Here is a 22,335-nt window from a genome sequence, read left to right on the forward strand (position 1 = left end):
TCATGTGAAAAGAAACCTTTTTTAAAAAAAGTTGATTGAATTGCATAAGATTTATAGTTCATGGAAGCATTGGCTTAATTTAGGGATCCTGAGTTCAGGCACACAAATTACACCCTTTTCTCTGTATGTTTTGGTTTGGCAAGAATTATAGCTTCAAAATTAAAGCACATACTTGAAGCTGCACCAGATCTGCTAGCATATACCATAGGAGCCAACTGGCAACTCACCTGCACAGGAACATTTTTTTTTTTTTTTTTTTTTGTGACTTGAAAACAAAAACAAAAAACCCTCAGTTGCCAGTATTTAGAAATTAGGAGACTGTATGTGAAATGTATTGATTTCTGGCCAAGCTTAGGAAAACTGGAAGATTGGCAACAATCTTTACCCCCCTGTGGCAACAATAATCTGGGGCTGAGAGATGACATCTCTCCTGGGGCAGGACACAGTTCTTTATCGTCTCTCTCATCTGTCCTGATTTATATTATCTGCCAGAACCTTATGTTTGTGACCTCTGGCTTAATTAAGGATATAAAACTACATACATGAAGAAAAGTAAAATACTCAAAGTAATCAGAAATGTGTAGAGTCCTATAAAATATCAGGTCATATTTTATTATAAAGTTATATGTTAATTACATGACTAAATAACATTATCATATAATATGAGGTAATAAAGGGGAAAATCACCCAGAGCCACACAGGATTTACAGTCAGGGTCTTGTATCATCTGTTCTACACCTTTACCTGTATATCGTGTTATATAAATCATCTTTCCTTTCTAAACATCAGTTTTTTCATCTTGTAACATGAGCTAGTAAAACCTGACTGTGCTGTTCAGTGTTTGTGTTCCACTCGGATCCCTTCGGATTACTTTTTAAAATATTGATGTATACCTCCCTACTCCTAACTTCTGTGTGTTTTTGCTTCCAACAGCAAACAAAGGATGTCCTTTGGGCTATTGAAACCTATTTTGCCTGCCAACGGGATGAGACAGAGTTACCTGGAAAATCATGCGTAGCCAGTGTCTGAAGGCAGTGGTCATGTGGAGGCTTAGATCTCTATCTCAGATCTGTAAAATTCTAAGACATAATTGGTATCTAAAATTACCATGCACATGAGATTAAGTTACCCTCTATCCTTTTTTTTTTTTTTTTTCCTGTTAAAAGGACAGCCTTACTTAGGATTTCTTCACTTCTTTGGGATCTTTTCCTAACTATATAGGTCTATTTTGTGTATAAAACCTCATTTCAGAGTCTGATTCCACGGAAGCGCAACTAAAACTCTTATTAGCCAACCTCCCAGTACTAGTGTGAGATATAATGTGATGTATAAAAATGCAGTTTAAAAATATAAAATGCTTTTCTTAAAAATTCTAGTAGAATTTGCAAGGTAAAATAACAATCTTTTCCCATGCCCAGAACTTAGTAAGAAAATTAACCTAAAGAAAATATGAGAATAATCTGTTCAGTCTATCCATATTTTCACATAATGAGAAAGTCAGAAACTCAATAGAAGTCGAGAAGTAAGGGTACCAGGGTGGCTCAGTTAGTTGAGCGTCTGACTTTGGCTCAGGTCATGATCTCACTGTTCATGAATTCAAGCCCCATGTTGGGCTCTGTGCTAACAGCTTAGAACCTGGAGCCTACTTTGGATTCTGTGTCTCCCTCTCTCTCTCTTCCTCTTTCCCACTCTCTCTCTCTCTCTCAAAAACATAAACATTAAAAAAAATTAAAGAAGTTATGTTTTGATGACAGATATATCACTTCTGTAACCAGTTTTATTTCTCTCTATAGCAGCAGTGACAAATAATATGGCATTATGGTTTTCTTTTCCCTATATATGTATATATATCATATGTTACTTTATATATTCCATATAATATGTGTTATATTATATGTAATATATGTTATATATAATATATTGTTCTATATGANTGATTTTTTTGAAGTAAAGGAGGCTCTTCACTGTTTCACTGTTTTGAAGGTTATTTCTGAGTTGCAAAAATTATCTCTCCATGTTTTTCCCTGTATTATCACGATTTGTTCTGCATTCTCCCATTCAATCTTAGCTGCCACAAACACACAGAAAGCATTAAGGGCCCTTTTTCATCTGTAGTGAAAACTGTAGCAGCAGACAGTAACTGCACCAGGTCTTCCAAATAGATGCATTCTATATTTTGAATATATTTTATGTATTCTACATACCCAATATTGTCTTCTTCTGATTCTCTTGCTATTACCCTGTGACAAATGCTTTGTTTCATTGCAATATCCAATTATCCGCAAAGTTCGAGTCTAATTTCCTTGACAGAATCTGAGAGCTAAACTTTCAGTTCTCCAGCAGGGGCAAATGTAAGTGGGCCAAAAAGAGACACATTAAGCATGAACTAACATTTATAGCTGTTTTGCTAATTTGATTGTTATGATGGTCAATCAGCATGTGCTTAATCACTCAAAAATAAACAATTAAAATATAAAGCAGTCCGTTGAAAAACCACTTGTTTTCACACTAAATGATTTTTTAATCCATTAAATGAGTTATTGGTTTAGAAACATAATTCCAATATAAAAGATTGGTTTGATACATGTCCCTTCTTCTATTTTATACACAATAGGGAACAAACTGGAAAGAAATACTATAGCCATCAAGTTTAACATATTTTTGTGTTGGCTTCAGAAGGTGATTGACTTAAATCAAAGTTCTTGTTTTTAATTCTTTTAGTCTCAGGTTTGATGCACTTATGAATTAAAAACACTCCCAATTATTCATCTTTTGGGGAGACAAGCATGCATATCTTCAGTTATTTATGGGAAGTATAATGTATACAATGATTTGGGAGCCATCTAGCTGACTCAATGGACTGTGATATCAGAATATGAAAATTTATGGTAGAAACTATAACAGTTATGCTCAATCTAAAAATTTACCGTAACCTGAAGTATAACTGTTATAAAAATCCAGTAACTTCTGTTCTTGTCAATAGCTGTGGAAATTTTAAATATTTGTATCTTACTAGCTTTGAATTGGAAACTATATGTAGGAATCCTAATCATGAAAGATGCATATGTAAGTATTTATGCCTTCAGAAAAAGGAAAATATGTGATAAAAATTTACAAATATTTGAAGATATGGCCCCTGTACTTCGATGTAGGGTCTAGTTCTATAGTGAGGCTATGAACAGAAAAGAAAACTAGAGTAAAAAGTGTTTTGATGTTCATGATGCTGTAAGAACGTATATGAGGGTAACTAATTCAGATTTGGGAAACAGAAGGATGTCCAGAAGAACTACATGTGGAGATTTCCCTGAGACCTTTCCAGAGGAACGGATGTGAGAAAGTCCAGGTGAAATGATTGTGCACACCTTTGAGAGAGAGGAAGACTCAGTGAGAAAGAGAGAAAGAGAGAGATAAAGGAAGGGAGGGTGAAGGAAGGGGGAGAGGAGAAGGAGAGAGAAAGGGCAGAAGAGGGGAAAAGGGGGAGAGAGAGGATAGGAGAGAGATGGAAATTGAGTGTTTTGAAAGTGGAAAGAAAATCACTAGAACATGAATCTGTGTGAAGGAGGGAAAGGAAGAAGTATGAGGTGGTTGTGAGATAAACTAGATTGAAGAGAAAAGCAGGAGTCAATCAGCAGGTCGATTAGGATCAAGCATTTCTCCTCTGTCTCAGAGGAGATGAGGGAAATGGGGAACCTTCCAAAAGCTTCAACCAAGAGACTTTCTGGCTGAGATGAAAATTGTAAAGAGTTGACTCCGCTTCTAAGGAAGGGAATACGGTGGTAGGTGTGGGGCCGGCAATACAGGATGCAGGAGAACCAGTCAGAAGGCTGTTGCAGTCAGACATGAGAGAGAAGATTTTCATGTGCGCCAAAGGAGTGGCTGTGGGAATAGGTGAGTTTGTAACATAGGTAAGAGCAAGAGACAGGAGGATGATGTCTGGTGATGTCTTCATGATGAATGGTGGTGATGCAAAAGGGACAGAACAGCAAAAATGGCGCCTGGGTGGCTTAGTCGGTTAAGCGTCCGACTTTCGCTTAGGTCATGATCTCGCGGTTCGTGGGTTCGAGCCCCGTGTCGGGCTCTGTGCTGACTGCCAGCTCAGAGCCTGGAGCCTATTTCAGAGTCTGTGGCTCCCTCTCTCTCTGACCGGCCCCTGCTCATGCTGTCTCTCTCTCTCTCTCCTAGAAATAAATAAAAATATTTAAAAAAAAAAAAAAAAGAACAGCAAAAAGGCAGGGAGTTTTCTGACTGAGTAATCGGGACATCACACTATAGTGTCTTTTACTGAGAGACTGTTTCTAGGAGAAGCAGACATTAATATGCCAGGTTTCAATTAATGGTCAAATTTTCAAATAAATTATTTAAACTAAAAAGCTATGATTTTAAACTATGATTTTAAGCTATGATTGCATGTTGGCAATATGTCTTCCTCTAAAATATACTTCTAAATTTTAGATTGGTCTATTGCCTTAAGAGCGGAATGTAGGCTGTGTTCAACTCTTGGAATGGTTGCTTCTAAACTATGTGACTTAGAGTAAATACTAAACTTCTCTCTTAGATCCTTTTTTGTTTATCTGCTTACTTTGGATATTATCATCTAACTTCCTGAGTTGTTATGAAAATTCCATAAGATAATGTATGTACAGGACCAGACAAATAAGCAAGCAAGGGTTACGTCTCAACTCTTATCTTCACTTATGCTGGTGCTGTTACTATTTTGAAATCTTCCCCAAAAGATGGCCACAAGTGGATACGTCGCTTTAGCATGGTGAGACTGCAGATGTGATTCAGGTTGATGACTCTGAAATGGAAATATTATCCTGCATTTTCTGGATTGGTCCAATGTAATCACATGAATCCTTAAAAGCTGTAATCAGAGAGAAAGAGGTGATGATAGAGGAAAGATCAGAGAGATGCAACCTTGTTGGCTTTCAGGATGAAGAAGAGGGACCATGAGCCAAGGAATTTAGCTAGATTCCAGGAGCTGGAAAATGCAAAGGAATGGATTCTCCTTTAGAGCCTTCAGAAAATAATACAACCCTGCCAACATTTTGATTTTAGCCCAATGACAGTAGACTTCTGACCTGCAGAACTATAATATAATAAATGTATGATACCTTTTAAGCCACCAAGTTTTTAGTGATTCCTTATGTCAGCAACAGAAACTTTATATATATATTATTAATATTAATATAATTAACACATATAATATGAATAAAAGTGAATGGTAACTTTTAAAAATAGGGGGCGAGTAGATATTCAGAGATAGCAGGATAAGAGGCCCCAACTACCCACAACCTATGCTTTATTTTTTTTTAATTTTATGTTTATTTATTTTTGAGAGCAAGAGGGAGAATGAGCAGGCGAGGAGCAGACAGGGTGACACAGAATCTGAAGCAGGCTCCAGGCTCTGAGCTGTCAGCACAGAGCCTGATGTGGGGCTCGAAACCACAAACTGTGAGATCATGACCTGAGCCGGAGTCAGTCAAACCCTTAACCAACTAAGCCACCTAGATGCCCCTACAACCTATGCTTTAAATGGATGGATGTTGCCCAACTTCTTACCTCAAGTGCTCTTTACCCACATAAGCATGTCTATGGGGAATTGGCCATTGACCAGTCAGTCTCCCTGTCTTCTTGTTGTCTATGCCATAACATATTCCCTCAGTCGAGGGTGAGGGGATGTCATGAGATCATGAGATGCTTCCTCCATATGATCCCAGACCAGAAAATAGTAGCCATGGCATCGACTTTCAAATTTTTATGTGAGTAGAAAGCAACAACCAGCCTTCCTACTTGAGTAGGAGAGAGGAAGTGCAGTGAAGAGGCTTGAAATGAAGGGTACAAGGTGAGTTGGGAGGAGAACTCTGGAAGCGATATATGTGCCACTTGTCCTATTCTGTTAGGAGTCTCTTGACTCCTCCAACTTTCCCTGCACATAAATAAACCTCAGTGATCTATGACACTTATTTAAGAAGGCTATGAGAGGTCAACGACCACTCAACTGAGTGTTGTCATGTAATATAAACTCAAAAATATTCATTGAAAACAATATAGAGGTTGCATGTATTTCAATTGAAGAGAGAGAGCTTTAAGACTGCTAGGAGTCTAAACAAAACCTTGTTCATTGTTATCCTCCAAAATTACACTTTTTAAGTCTTATATTTTCAAAGGCTGATCATTTTTCCAAAATATGATTATCAGTTTCATCATTTTTATTATTTTAGAAATTTATTTAACAGTAAAATATTCTGAGAGTAGAAGAGAATACTGTTTTCAGGGGCCAAGACTCCGGGTAACAAATGGGCAGCCTCCAATTTTCCCCTCTCCGTTAGCGGTCTCTAGGGCTTCTGGCAAATGGGACATCTCTCAGTCAGAGTAAACCACTGCTCAGAAGCCCTTTGAAGTCACATTAAGGCTCTGGTAACAGTGTTTTAAAACATTATCTACGATATCATATACTGAAAAATGCTTATAGTGTCATGTTCAGGTTTCTTTAAAGGATCATATGTTGAGGTTCTTATTTCTTTTTTTTTTTTTTTTAATGTTTTATTTATTTCTAGGAGAGAGAGAGACAGCGTGAGCAAGGGAGGGTCAGAGAGAGAGGGAGTCACAGACTGAAACAGGCTCCAGGCTCTGAGCCGGCAGTCAGCACAGAGCCCGACGCGGGGCTCGAACCCACGAACCGCGAGATCATGACCTAAGTGAAAGTCGGACGCTTAACCGACTAAGCCACCCAGGCGCCCCGAGGTTCTTATTTCTTTTGTTGCTGGTTGATGATAAATTTGCTTAATGTTAATGTCATATTCACACGTGACCACAAATATGATCATGTTCAGTGAATTGGCCAATCATTTTTAAAAACCATATCATGTTTAGTACATGTTTTCTCATAAAATTAAAGTCTTTCATTCCCCTGAATCATCTGAATTATTTATTTTGGCTCTCATTTGAAAGAGACTCATTTAGCTAGAGACTCACTTTTCTGTATGATTTCTACCTAGTATTTAAATGCCATTTATAACAAAGTTATGAAATATTTCAAACATGCTAAAAAGTATAATTTTTATATATGAATCAATGCACCCACCATTCATTTATAGCAACTCCTAATTTTAGGAGTTTTAATTCTGTATTATTATTTTGTTTCTGATTTGCTACCTATTTTTCAATAAGGAAAACATTTCAGATGCAATTCAAATTCCATATAATTAAATGCCGATTTTTTATTACATTAACTCCCTTTATTTCCAGAGGTGAATATTCTCCTAAAAGGGATATTTATTATCTTTATGACTGTTGTATACTTTTTCACATATGATGTATCTATATAACCAAATAGAATGTTATGCAGGTCTCTTACATGATACATAAGATCACTTGGCACATATCATTCTGGTACTGTTTCTTTTATTAATATTTTTGGATTGACATTTACCTATGTTGATAGATTCTACTCTAATTCAATCATTGTATGCTTTTAAAGTATATCAATATATATATATATATATGCAAGATTTTATCTACCCTCATAATAGATAATTACCACATTTTCAATATTACATTGTTGTAGTTCTTGAAAATGTATCCTTGTGTATATGTGTGAAAATTCTCTCTGGAATGCTTACCAAATGGAAATGCTAGATGATTGGTTGTGTCCATCTTAAAATTTACAAGATATTGTCAAATTGCTTTGAAAAGAGAGTGTAGTGATTTATGCTTTTACAAGAAGTATTTCAGAATTCCAATTCCTCATGCATGATTGGCATTGTCAACTTTAAAATTTTTTGCTTAATCGAATGGTTGTGAATGGCATCTTAGAGAAAAGCAAGAACTAGAAGGAAATTGATCATCTTCAGTGCTTGACCCCGGGGTTATAAACAATAAATTGTAGCCAACTGTAGCCAAGATGGTAAACAACTTTTATAGTTCATAGATTTACCTGACAATGGGGGCAAGATAGGAAAAGCAACTTGCCTTGAACTCAGAATTTAGTTAGGACATTCACAAAATTATTTGTATGTATTTGAGTGATTTGTGAAGAGAAAACCACATCTGTTATAAAATGTAGCTAACTTTAAGAATCACATCCCAGGGGCGCCTGGGTGGCTTAGTCGGTTAAGCGTCCAACTTTCGCTTAGGTCATGATCTCACAGTTCGTGGGTTCGAGCCTCCCATCGGGCTCTGTGCTGACTGCCAGCTCAGAGCCTGGAGCCTGTTTCAGTCTGTGACTCCCTCTCTCTCTGACCCTCCCCTGCTCACGCTGTCTCTCTCTCTCTCTCCTAGAAATAAATAAAAATTATTAAAAAAAAAAAAAAGAATCACATCCCGTATTTTTATTGCCTTATTTCTCCCTCCCTATTTATTTAGCAACTAGACAGATCCTGGGCCTTATGAATAGTGAGTAAATGTTCATACTCCTAAATAATTAGCTGGATTTGATGTTATATGAAAAATGAATTTTTAGACATTACCTATTAGTTTTTATGAAACAATACACTTAAGAGAGTTAGTATTTTGAAACAAATCCCATAAAAAATGGCTTTGCTTTTGATCTTTAAATTCTATTTTATATAACATTGAACAATAGATGTCACTGTTTTGCCGATAAAAATAAATACGAAATTACTTCATTTGATGACTTTTCTTCATAAACGATTCTTGAGCAGACAGATAAGTTGCAGGGTTCTGGTAGAAAAGACTCAACCAGTGGCGGCATCTCTTAAATATTAATATCTGCTAGTGTCTCTAAACTAGTATACTCAATTCATTACTTTCTGAATCATTTATATATAACTAATCTAAAACGGCTTATTTTATGCCTTATATTAACGTTTTGACAATTAGATGTCATTACGAGGAGATTAAGAATAAGGTTTTTTGAGAAGTATGGGCTCAGGTCAGAGAAAGAAACCTCTCAGAGTATGATTAATAATAGTTTAAGTCTGTGTCATGTGTCAGAAGTTGACTTGATTGACAAGGAATCTATACAAAATGGAAACCAGAGATAGACAGTCAAGAAAGAAGAGGGATTGAAAGTAATGCAATCAGGTCCAGTTCTGAGAGACGGCCAAGTGGTGGACTGTGTTCCAAATCTCATGGCTGGAGTCAAGGACATATTTAAATTTATATCAGTTTTGCCCGAACAAATCCAAAGTTTTCACAAAGCTTAAGCTGCTAAACTCTCAGCATAAGGGAGATGACATGCAACAAACAGAGGAAAATATCTGGAGATTGTTTAATGATAGTGTATTTTTTTTTACACATGAGACATACATCAAAGATTAGGTAAAGGTACAAGAAGAACTGTTAAAATTTAAGGACATCTGTTTCCTTAAGTTCTCCATTGATTCCAACATAGTATGCCAAAGCCCTTGGAAGTGTATGCCTGATGACAAAAAAAAAAAAAAAGGTGAAAATAAAATATATTTTTTTAAAAGCTGAATTCAGAAAGTTTGGTGAATGAGCAACAGCTAGACCCTGAAACTAACAAGCCGTGTATCCTAATTATATTTGTAAAGTGGTTCAGAATTTATGAAGCACTTTCACATTCATTATCCAGACTGTTCTCTGACTCTTCAACCCATTGCAAAATGACTTCTGCACCAACCATTTCATTCAGGCTGATCTCTCAGATGTTATTAATGACCTACACATTGTCAGAAACCACTGACCTACTCTTAAGTGTTTATTCAATCAGTGTTTTGATTTTTTTTAACATTGTAAACTATTCCCTCCTTAAATTCTCCTCTCCCATGCTTTCTGTGACAATTTCTCTCCCCTGGTTTTTCTTTTACTTTTCTGATCTCTCCTTCTCATCCTTGTTCACTGACAATTTTCCACTATCCTTATAAATATCCTTTTAAATATTCATGTTCTCAGATTTCTTTATTTTTATTTAAAAGTTTAGAGTTTATGTTTGAAAGAGAGAGAGAGAAAGCAAGCGAGCATGAGAGCATGAGAGCATGAGCAGGGAAGGGGCAGAGAGAGAGGGAGACACAGAATCCGAAGCAGGCTCCAGGCTCTGAGCTGTCAGCACAGAGCCCTATGTGGGGCTCGAACTTGGAAATGGCGAGATCATGACCTGAGCTAAAGTCAGATGCTTAATTAACTGAGCCACCGAGGCACCCCTTTTATTTTATTTTATTTTTAAATGTTTGTTTATTTTTTAGAGAGAAAGAGAGAGAGAACAAGGAGGGGAAGGGCATAAAGAGACGGAGACAGAGAATCCCAACCAGGCTCTGTGCTGACAGCAGAGAACCTGATGTGGGGCTCAATTTCATGAGCCATGAGACCATGATGTGAGCTGAAGTCAGACGCAAGAGGTATTGAATGGGAGAGAACATGAGAGGGATGATAGAGGCACAAGTATGTGGTGTATCATCTTCCCTTTGAAACCTATCCTAAAGGATGGTGGCCAAACCCTACAAGGATCTAAGGACCCAAGGAGTCTTATGGTCAGATTCCTGGTTGGGTTTTGAGATGTTTATGAGTTTTCTGAAAGTGTAGAGAGAACTGCATATGGCCAAGTAGTGGCTGAATCCAAGCCTCCAGAGCCTCAAGGCACATCTCTGGTAGGTGGCAGCTAAGAACCAAATGTTTTCCTCTAGGGCTGATCATGGCAGAGATGTGACAGCTGGTGCCAAAGGACCTAAGACAGATGAATAGCATTACCAGGTGTTCCATGGAGCTGTTTGCTAGATGGCAGGTTGGAGAGCTGAGGCCAGGTAGGGGCCAATGTGAAGATATGACTCCTTCTTTAGACTGTTTGTCAGGTAAGCAAAGGCTAAAGACTAGACATTCACTTGTGGCAACTGGCCATGCAAAGATTTTACTTTCTGCCACTGGACAGAATAATTTCTCAAAATATATTGATTTTTTTTTTTTTTTTAAAAAACAGAGACTATACTTTTCTGTCAGCCCTAGCTAGGTGAAACTGACAGAAAATAGAAATATCCTCACACGAGTGTTGAGTTCCTATAGTGTCAGGGATCATGTGAGATGCTAATGATATAAACCAAAAAATATATTGTTCCTGCTCTCAAAGAGCCTATATTTTATTGAGAATGATAGCGTTGAGCCAACTTTTAGCTGGTTTTCCTTCTAATACTAGAGAATTCAGCCTACTTACTGCTTTGAAGATCCATTCTTTCATTTCACTTTATTTAAAAAAATTAATGTTTATTCATTTTTTTGGATGTTTATTTATTTTTCAGAGAGACAGAGTGCAAACAAGGGAGGGGCAGAGAGAGAGGGAGACATGGAATCTGAAACAGGCTCCAGACTCTGAGCTGTCAGCACAGAGCCCGACACTGAGCTCGAACTCACGAACTGTGAGATCATGACCTGAGCTGAAGTCCAAAGCTTAACTGACTAAGCCACCCAGGCACCCCTTTTATTTTATTTAAAAAATGTTTATTTATTTTTGAGAGAGAGAGAGAGAGAAAGAGAGAGAACAAGCAGGGGAAGGGCATAAAGAGACGGAGACAGAGAATCCCAAGCAGGCTCTGTGCTGACAGCAGAGAACCTGATGTGGGGCTCAAATTCATGAACCATGAGATCATGACCTGAGCTGAAGGCAGACACTTAACTGACTGAGCCACCCAGGTGCCCCCATTCTTTCATTTTAGATCTACTACTTTCCTCCTTTATCATTCCAGACCTAGGAGTGGATCATTTTGGAAGTTTTCCAATGCCGCTTTGACTAAATTAACCATAGTTAATAGTACCTTTTATACCAGGATAACACATTTTTAAAATGTATTTCTCAGTTGTGCAAGGCTTTGTCTCCTCATTTAAATGATAAGTTCCTTAAAGACAGAGACAATGATATGACTGTGTTTCTGTCTTTAGCATCTAGAACCCAGAGGAGTATCAATAAAATCTTTTACTGAACATTTTTATGTTGATTTTCCAGTTATCACTCCGTGAAATTAGTGTTGCATTTCTAGAGTTTAAAAAAACAACAACCAGAGTTAGGAATAATGAAGAATACAGAAGGTCAAATTACTTGTCTGAAGTCACACAGCTACTCAGTGACAAAGCTTGAAATTATACACAGTCTCTGACTCTAATTCTGGCATCGCTGCTCACTTAGCACATTTGGTTTCCATCTCAGCACTTAGAATCGTGTCATGTGAGTCAGTATAAGATTGACAATTTAGAGTCGTTGTGGTCCAGTATAGGCTTCTCTTTTTTGTCCTCACAGACCTTATGACAAACATAAGCCTGAGCGTGGTGTATTAACTGGAGCCATGTCATTAACTTTTATTTTCAATTAGTTCAGGGTAAAACCTTTTGTACGTGTTGCTTTCATGATTTTTCTCATTCTTCTTCCTCTCAATTATTCCATTTGTTTCCTCTGTTACCATTCAAGCCCTTGTGTTCTAGCTCTGACTGGGAGACAGACAGCATCATTCATGTTGAGGGTTCCCTCAAACATACAAATACAGAAGCCCCAATCATTGATTTGGTTTCATATCTTCATTCAGCCATTAAAATCCTCTGGTATTTTTCTTTTTAACTACTTAGATCATTTTTATTTAAGATTAGAAAGGAAATAGCCTGAATAGGGAAAAACAATCACACTTCAGGAAAATGATGCCTTAAGGTTTTCTATCAGCAGTTGCTCTTTTGGAGAATAAAAGAAATTGCACAAATACTTCATCAATGACAAGTTTGCTTTGAAGATAATATTCAACACTTTGAGTAACAGACAATTTTGACATTCTTAAAAGAAACACATCCTCGAAACTATGTTTCTGCTACTTGAGTGATATTTTAAATCAGTAATTGAACTTCAAAGAAAAGATAATACACTCATTCATTGAACCAACACATAAATATTTATCTAGGACTCTCATCCTGTTTTATTATGTAGATTGTTGAAAATCATTTCCCTGAAAAAAAAAGTAATAGAATGATCATGTAAAATCTTATTATCAGAGATTAACTGTGGGAAGAGGGTTTGAAATTATGAAACCTTAAGTTCAGTACTTTAAAAGAAGTTTTATTAATTGCAAGTTCATGCAGCTACTCAAAATATATTTGTCCACTACAGGAATGAGGAAAAGCTACTTTAATTAACAGATGCAAGCTTGTAATTAGCGTGTCAACTTTTTGTGTGCCCATGGATGTTTCCAAAGTACTGCAAGTATTTTATTTTTCTCACTTTAGGAGCTCTGCCATTATCCAAGCAATCTTGTTAAAGCATTAATTTACTTTACAACTCTCCTCTTTAACTTCAGGACATCTGTTTGAACAGCCAGCAAGTCTCTTTTTAGTGGACCCCAATTAATTTTCTGAGTTTTTTGTCATTTACATAATGTCTTGTTTTCTGATGTTCATGTTACATTTATGCTACATGTTTTGAGATCATTTCAAGGAACACATGTATTCTCAGAAAAAAATTAACAATGGTGGAAACATAAGTGTCCACTTGTTAAGGAATAACGTTAACTCACCAGAGGCCAATACACTCAAACTAGTTAGCAAGATGGCAACTTTTTTTTTTTTAACTAAAGGAGAGCTTTTTTGTTCTACAGATGTGAATGTAACAATCTGTGGGAAAATATCAAATATATAAGCAAAACTGTGTGTGTGTGTATGTGTGTGTGTGTGTGTGTACATAAATAAGTTTGTTTACACAGCTCTCCCGAAAGAGAGTTAAAATCTGTGAATGAATTGAACTCGGGAATTTCTTCCATTTACTCTTACTTTAAGATTTTTTAACATTCATTCCTTTTTTCTTGAGAGATAGAGAGTGAGCAGGGGAGGGACAGAGAAAAAGACACATATACAATCTGACGCAGGGCTCGAACTCAGGAATAGTGAGATCATGACTTGAGCTGAAGTGAGTCACTTAACGAACTGAGCCACCCAGGCACCCTCCCTTAATTTCCAAACCTACAACAGATCTAGTAAGGGAAAACTAGATTAAAGCTTGTTAATAACTAACATATATCTCTCTAGGTGGCAAATGACACACTCAACATTGTCCTGTATCCATTTTCCAACAATGGGTGCCATTATTTACCTATCTTGAAATGTGAATCTCCCTTACTTGCTAAGTTTCAACATAAAATGGAAATTTTCATATGGTTGAGATTGATTAGAACTTATTATAAGAAATGCTATTCAAAAATATGTGGTTTGTCTCAACATCATGTATAAGATGCATAATTATTTATGTCAACCAATATTGTGTCATCAAGATTGAATAACAAGCTATCCTACCAAGGGCACAATAAAGTTGAATACAATAATCAAAGGACAAAGCAGTCAGGACAAAAATGGTCAAAACTGCAGAGAGCCATAGGTTCAGAAAGTGCATTAGAGACTGCATAAGGCTGTTGATATGGGAATTAAGGGGAGATGCATGAGGGGTACAGGGTTTCTTTTGGCGGTGATGAAATGTTTTCAATTTGATTGTGGTGAGGGATGCATAACTCTGTGAATAGACTAAAAGCCAAAGCTATTTTTAAAAACAAATCACAAATGGAACTACAAGGAGATGGCCATTACATTCACTGCTGCTACCTTTTCCCCTTGAGGCATTTGCTGATTCTTGAATGAAAACAGTAAGACCAAATGAGCCACAGCCAAGTAAATGTTGCTGCGGCCTCACAGGGACCCAGTCTCATAGAAGGCCGAGATGGAAGTTCAGGCCTACAAGCCATGGGGAATGATTTTGGAGAAAAGGAGAGCATAGAGGAATGAGACATTTCGTGTGCAAATTCTCCTTCAGCTATTTGCTGAATCCAAAGCTGTGCATACATAGGTCAAAATTCAAAAGGGGAAAAACAGAAAACAGTTGAAAAGTGACTTAAAATAAGTGACAGCAGATAATTTAACAAGCTCATAGTTTTGGGAAGGCAAGTTTTCATGATGGTGGAGAGTTTCAGTGAAGATGTCATACATACTGTACTCTAAATGAAAGGATAAATCAGAACTATGGATCAATGTGGTATGCCCTTACTCTATGTAGAGAAGTAAGTATGTAGGAGAACATTTATAATATTAAAAGCCTAATAAAAGCTGACAAATTAATGATCTAAGTATTGAGCTCAAAAAGGTGAAAAAAAAGTAGAAATTATACAAAGGAGGAAAAATGGAATTAATGAAGTAGGAAGAAATAACAATAGAGAAAATAAAATGTCCAGGAGTTGTTCTTTTGAAAAGACTGATATAATTTATAAACATATTACAAGTCTGATTAAGAAAAAAAGGTACAATATCAGGAATGAAAAATTCAGAACCAATAATATGGCCATTAAAGATAATGAGTATCCTATAGTTCTATGATAATAAATTACTACAACTTATTAAAACTGTATAAGAAAAAAAATACTAAGTCTAAATCATCTTCTATCCAGTAAATACACTGAATCAGTAAAGTCTTCCCATAAAGAGAACTCTGGGGTGAGCAAGCTGGTAGAACAGAAAGTCCCCAGCTCCTGTCCTTTTCTTTTATTTTCTTTTTTTAATGTTTCATTTATTTTTGAGAGAGACAGAAACAGAGTCCAAGTGGGGCAGGGGCAGAGAGAGAGAGAGCCACAGAATCCGAAGCAGGTTCCAGGCTCTGAGCTGTCAGCACAGAGCTCTACATGGGGCTGGAACTGGCAAACTGCGAGATCATGACCTGAGCTGAAGTTGGATGCTCAACCTACTGAGCCACCCAGGTGCCCCTGTCCTTTTCAGTAAACAGTGATGTGTCAGCCATCCACAGACAAAAATGCCTTTTTGGGGGAGCTTTGGGATCCAGGTCAGAAGTTATGAAATTTCAGCAAAACCTAAGACTGAGGAGAGCTGCTTTGAGAAGGAGAGACCATGTCTTGATGGCAGATTTGCCAAACATGGTCCCAGTTGAAGATCCAAGGACATCTCATACCCTATGCACAGAGTCTCATTTGGCTCTGGTCCTGCAACTAGCTCCTTCTGCTGCTGCCCCATAGGCATGCAGATGAGCAGGCACTGGCTCCAATCAGAGCCCAGACTATCATTTTTAGAAGATGACTAAAGGAAATTCCTTCATGATTTGGGTTTAGAGACTTCCTAAGAAATAGGGCTTAAGTATTAAATTTTAAAAAATGACAAATTGAATGTCATTAAATCTATAGGCTTCAGATCATCAAAAAATATCATAAAGAGGGTGAATAGGCATTCCTCAGACTGGTAGAAGGTATTTTCAATACATATATCTACAGAAGAACTTGCATCCAGAATACATATATTGAACAGGAGAGAATGGCTATTGCCAGTAAATATACATAAAGATATTCAACTTTGATTATCAGGGGAGAAAAAACATAATGAGATACATTTCCATACATGTCAGATGGTATAAAATTTGAATTTTATAAAATAACAATACTAAGTGTAGGCAAACATATGGAGAACCCATAATTCTTATAAACTGCTGGTGGTTATATAAAACTGGTTCAAGTTCTTTGGAAAACGCCTTGGCATGACCTATGTTTTATTTATTTTTTTTAAACTTTCTTTTAGGTATTTTTATTTATTTTTGAGAGACAGAGCATTAGTGGGGGAGGGGTAGAGAGAGAGGGGGAGACACAGAATCTGAAGAGGCTCCAGGCTCTGAGCTGTCAGCACAGAGCCCAAAGTGGGGTTCAAACACATGAACCATGAGATCATAACCTGAGCTGAAGTCCAGTGCTAACCCACTGAACCACCCACGTGCCACCTGGCATGACCTATTATGCTGAATACACACATACTATGGATCTGAGAATTCTATTCCAAGGCAAACTTCACATATAAATGTACACCAAATGGCACGTGTAAGAATGTTCATCGTATCAATAGTACTTGTTTAAAACAGAAACAACTCAATTTTCCATCAAGAGTAAGATTTACAAAGTATGAGATATTTATGCCGTGAAACCCTATAACACAGTGTAAAAAAGAACTGGTCATAGAAAATTGAAAGAAATAAGAGATGCAAAAGGATCTAGCGTATGATCCCATAAATATGTGGATAAAAAGGCAAACATATTTGTTGATTTTACTGAAAAGAGTCCTTATCTTTGATGCAGCATATTAATGAGTGAAATGAGGCAGGAATGAGGTTTCTAGGACATTTTGTTTTATATCTTGCTATGAGTGGTGGCAATATAGTGGTATTCACTCCGTAAACATTCATGGAGCCATATAGATAAGATTTGTGCACTCCACTGTATGTTACATGCCATTAAAAAATAAAATACAAAAAAATGAATGTTATTGATATCAGAATGTTGAAACTCCCAGTAGGCTCCTCAAACTTGTGTTGCAGGAATGGGGGTTGTGATGGGGAGTTGAGGGCAGCAGTAGCAAAAGGACAATGACAATGATAAGAACAATAATAGGCACTAGTCATTGGCATAAAAGATGGGGACAGGGAGGGAGAAAATAAAGCCACCCTCCAATCTTTTGAAGTAGGTGCTATCTTTTTGAACCATGGTTGATATAAAAGAAAGTAGTTCAGAGGGACTAAGTTACCTGCCAAAACTGACAGATATTTATATAATAAAACTGAAACTGGAACCCAGGCCAGATGCTGAACCCCATACTTTTTCATTGTATACAAAAATAATTTAGATTAAAAAAATACACATCTCATTTGAAGGAAAGATCATCTAGTGCTAAAGTAAGACAGAACTCCAAAGTTGTGTTTGGTTTAAAAATGGTATAGGGGCCTCTGGGTGGCTCAGTCCATTAGGCATTTGACTTCAGCTCAGGTCATGATCTCACATCCATAAGTTCAAGCCCCACATAGGGCTCTGTGCTGACAGCTCAGAGCCTGGAGCCTGCTTCAGATCCTCTGTCTCCCTCTCTCTCTGCCCCTTCCCCACTCATGCTCTGTCTCTCTCTGTCTCTCAAAAATGAATAAATGTTAAAAAAAAAATAGTATACAACTTCATCCACACAGATAAAGCAGCAGAGGGGAAAATTATTTATAGACCATAATATTGCCTCATTACTGAAGACCAGATGTTCTTGATGACCCTAATTGTTTTATACTGCTTGGACATTACTCTTCTACTCTATAGCAGTTCTGTGTTAGTTTTCCTCAGTACTGGTGAAGTCTTTGCAAATTAAGAGGAAGAAAATTGAAAACAATAAGTCATGTCTGCCAAAGGTAGTAATAGACTTTGGACACTCATTTTCTGTCCCCAAGTTTCCCCAGTCTACCAGGCACTTTCTTTGCAAATCATCCCATTTTATTCTTTTAAAAAGGAGTTTGGGAGCACCTGGGTGGCTCATTCGGTTAAGCATCTGACTCTTAGTTTCAGCTCAGGTCATGATCTCATGGTTTGTGAGTTCAAGCCCAGCACTGGACTCCACAATGACTGTGCAGAGCCTGCTTGGAATTCTCTCTCTCTCTCTCTCTCTCTCTCTCTCAATCTCACTCTCTTCCCCTTCCCTGCTTGCTCTATATCTCTCTCTCAAAAACGTATATAAAAATATACTTAAAAAATTAAAAAAAGAATTTAGAACTGGTGGATTTGGAAGCAAAATATCCTTAATTGTTTTATTATAATATTTTATAGATATGTTTGCTGAAGGTAGATATGTATGAGTACTATATTCATACTTGTGAATTAGATTATCTTCTATCTCTTTTAATTTTTTCCTCCAAAAGGATGGAGTTAGTGATCAGTGAATCAGGAATTCTTTTCCTTATTCAACTGAGTTAAGGCATTGGTATCTCCCACATTACCTGTGAGGCCTTCATGGGCTGTATCTTTGTCCAGGCCAGAATCTTTCTCCCACTTTGCTGACTTGCTGCTTACCCTAATTTGATGGAGGAAAGCTTTTTATGTGAATTATATAAGCACAAAATTTGTCAAAGAGAGTAAGATGAAAAAAACCTTAAAGATTCCATAGTCAACAAAGCCAATGCTTATGCAACACACACACACACACACACACACACACTTTATTTTCTCACTCTCAGGAAAGACTGTACTTTGCAATTTCAACGCAAAGATTAAAAATAAAAATCTCTCTCATATAGAGTCGCTTAAAGAAAATCCCTCCCTTTCCCACCCCCTATTATGACTAGAGCTTAGAAACCATTTGTCTATACATCAGTGCTACAGAAAGAGATTCATGAGTGAGTGTCATTAGATTTACCCCATTGCGTACCCCTTGGTGTGTTCCAATTCTAGTCCCTTTATATCTACATTGTGATGCCTTCCCAGTCCCAAATTTCAGGTATCTGGTTTCATCACAGCTAGGCTCTTTCTACAGCAGGGTTTCTCAACCCTGGACCTATTGATATTCTCAACCAGATAATTATTTCTTGTGGGAGGCTGTCTGGTACATTGTAGGATGTTTAATCGCATCTCTGGCCTTCTATTCACTATATGCCAGCATCACTGCCCACCTCAATTCAGTTTTGACAACTGAAAATGTTTCCAGACATTGCCAAGTGGCCCTGGGAGGCAAGTGGTTCCTAGTTGAGCACCGACGTCCTACGAAATGAAAACAAATTACAGAAACACAGAAGAAGAGGGAAGAGGACATATCTGACAAGCATATTTTAAGAAGTTTTAAGCTTTCCAGGACGATCTTTATATCTAGATAATTTAGACATTTTTTTCTTTTATAAGAGAGGTAGGGGCCACAGCAGTGTACCCATCATTTCAGATCTGACCTCTTGTCATTGGCTCCACTACACTGGGTCTTCCTTTGAAGGTTGGCTCGCAATAATTTCAGTTTCTTTTGGATCTCAGTCAGAATACCTATTTTCTGATCCAAAATGGACAATAACTGTGTAATGCAAAAATCAACATCATAGTTTACCACATCAGCTGTTTCCTGGATGTTGTTTTCTGGCCGTTGGCTTGATTCCATCCCTGAAGTCCTCCTATCGTACCCTAATGGAGTGGACAGTGTTTCAGTGTGTTTATTAGCCTGTCCTTCCTCCTCACTCTGGATACAAGGCATTTTAATGAATCCATCCCTCTGAAGGGATGTTTTTGAATTTCTCACGCGATTTTCCAACACCCTTGGCACTTCAGGTCCAACCGGGTAGAGACAACGATGGTGGGCCCTTAAATCCAGAGTTAATTCTTTTACTCTATTTGCATATCTTAAAGTGTTGAGGGTGTTTTCACAAGAGGCCATCCCTGGAGAGATAGTAGCAATCATACAGGTAGAAGAGTTCTGGCCTATGAAGGAGTCCCGCAGCACCTGCGTGAGTTTGCTGGCTCTGAACGGGGTATGGGACTTGTTCTGGCCCAAAGCCCGGATGCATTCTTTGAGCGCGAGGAGACTTTTATTGATCTCCGCCCCTTCGAGCTGCCTTTTCCGGTTGGCTTTGGCAGTATCCGCTCCCCTTTCGTTCCCAGCTAAGTCAACGAGGGAAAACTTGCCATGCAGTTTCCCTCCTGACTTTAGGATGATCTGGAACACCGCATGGCTCCTGGAGGAGTGGGCATTGACTGATGTCTGACCCGAAGTCCGGCAGCTGTTCCCTAGTTCCACGAGGTTCAGCACATCCTCCACAGAACACACCTCCTGCTCCTGAAGTCCGACCACCTGGATTTGCTGATTGCCATCCTCAAGGACTTGCAGCTTCTTCTTCCAGTTTAACAAATCATACACCTTGCCGCCATAAATCTCAAAAAATGTCCCGTAGACTTTGAGGTCCAGCTTCTCATAAGCTGCAGTTTGGAGCAGAAGGAAGACATCCTGAGCCACCAGAGCGTAAATGCCTTTAGAACAATCCTGGCTCCTTCCCGAAAAGGCCCCGCCCATGGTGTGCGTTTTCCCACTGCCTGTCTGCCCATAGGCAAAGCAGGTGGCCATGCCCTTGCGGAAGATGGACTCCACCAGCGGCTGGGCGGTGAACTGGTACACTAACTCGTTGGAGGCGGTGTCGTCGAAGGCATGGTCGAAGCAGAAGGTCTGGTTCTCCAGGTAGCGAGTGAGGTCCACCTTTTGCTTGGACTCATGCACCATGACCACGTTGTCCGAGGGGATGGTGATGATGTCCAGGTCCCTCATGGTGGTCTCTCGCTCGTTGAGAGGACGCTTCCTTACGCAGACACAGATCCGGTGGTCTTCCCGGGGCTCCAGGCTGGACACCTTGCTGCCGTCCAGGTGCCTGCGGTACTCTTCGATCATGCGCATGATCTCGTAGTTGGGGTTTCCCGTGTTGACACTGAGGGCGCGTTGGGCTCGGATCTCCAGCTGCAGCCGCCTGCGCTTCTCACGCTGCTTTTGTAGTTTCTCGATTTCCCGCAGGCAGGGAGACTTTTTCCGCTTCATCAGGCAAGGATTGCTGGGGACTCTCAGGGCCAGGCTGTCCCCTGAGGGCGTTTCGTTTTTCTGGGGGATGGTCGCCATCCACCGTGTGGCCGCGCACTGGTCCCCGACGGCCGAAGAGGGCGCCAGAGACAAGGGCAGCAGTGAGGACGGCCTGGGGTGCTGCGCGGAGGCCAGGGCTGGATTCAGCAGGAATATGGTCTCCAGATCAACCTTCTTGCCCTTCTTGACTCCCTTTTCGACCCACTCCACCGTGACCCAAGCGTTTTCTTTTTTGATCTCTGTGACCACAGCGAGGTGGATCCGCCCGTCGCTGCGCTGGATCGCCACGCAGTTGCCCACTTGGACGTCTCCCAAGGGCGGCATCAAGGGTTTCAACTTTGTGAGGCGAGGGTCGACTGGGAGGCATAGCTGGCTGGCCATGGTGAAGGATGGAGGTGTCAGGGCTCGCTTTTGAGGGCCCTTGGGGTTGGAGCGGCAGGACCTGAGCCCAAGCCAGCCTGAAGCGCCCAGGGCACTGACGCCAAGTGTGGTTTGCACCTGCCTTTGTGAGTTGAGCACCAGGCCTCGCCCTGGGGCCACTGGCGTCACAAAGGGTCGGAGACAGGAAGCTGCAGAGCCTAGGGCCTCAAGATGAAAGCTGGGGGTGGAGGGGCGCGTTACTGATTCTGGGTGCAAAAACACAGGGGATAAAATTGTTCTCTTACCACTGAATACATAGGGATCGGAGTTGGGAGTGGGATATGAATTCTATGGACATTTGTGCCTAAGCTTTAGGACCATCCATTCTCCTCTGCAGTCTCAAAGCTAAGTGCTTCAGTTTGAGAACCAGCGACTGTTCCCTTGAACTTCAGCCCTCCAGTGATCAGTAGGAACAAGTGAAGGCAGAGCCGGCAGCAAATCACAGGCTTCTAAGGACAGGATCCTGGAGGAACACACTCAAACCTGCCATCCTTCTTCGGTTTGGCACCCCCCTCAACACTCGTTAGCAGCCACCACTTAGTTAGTCCTCTTTAATGGGATTTCTCATTACAAAATCAAAATGAGTTCCATGTAATGGGT

General features: G+C 39.1%; 1 protein-coding gene across 1 annotated transcript; it reads right to left on the reverse strand.

The window, feature by feature from the left end:
* Window positions 1–19,526: 19,526 nt before the first annotated feature.
* Window positions 19,527–21,789, reverse strand: KIF2B (kinesin family member 2B). The gene has a single exon (XM_077762844.1). It carries the CDS (start codon window positions 21,694–21,696, stop codon window positions 19,642–19,644), a length of 2,055 nt encoding a protein of 684 aa, XP_077618970.1. The 5' UTR covers window positions 21,697–21,789; the 3' UTR covers window positions 19,527–19,641.
* Window positions 21,790–22,335: the final 546 nt, after the last annotated feature.

The sequence above is a fragment of the Crocuta crocuta genome, unplaced genomic scaffold (genome assembly GCF_008692635.1).
Source record: "Crocuta crocuta isolate KB4526 unplaced genomic scaffold, BGI_CrCroc_1.0 scaffold144, whole genome shotgun sequence".
NCBI lineage: Eukaryota > Metazoa > Chordata > Mammalia > Carnivora > Hyaenidae > Crocuta > Crocuta crocuta.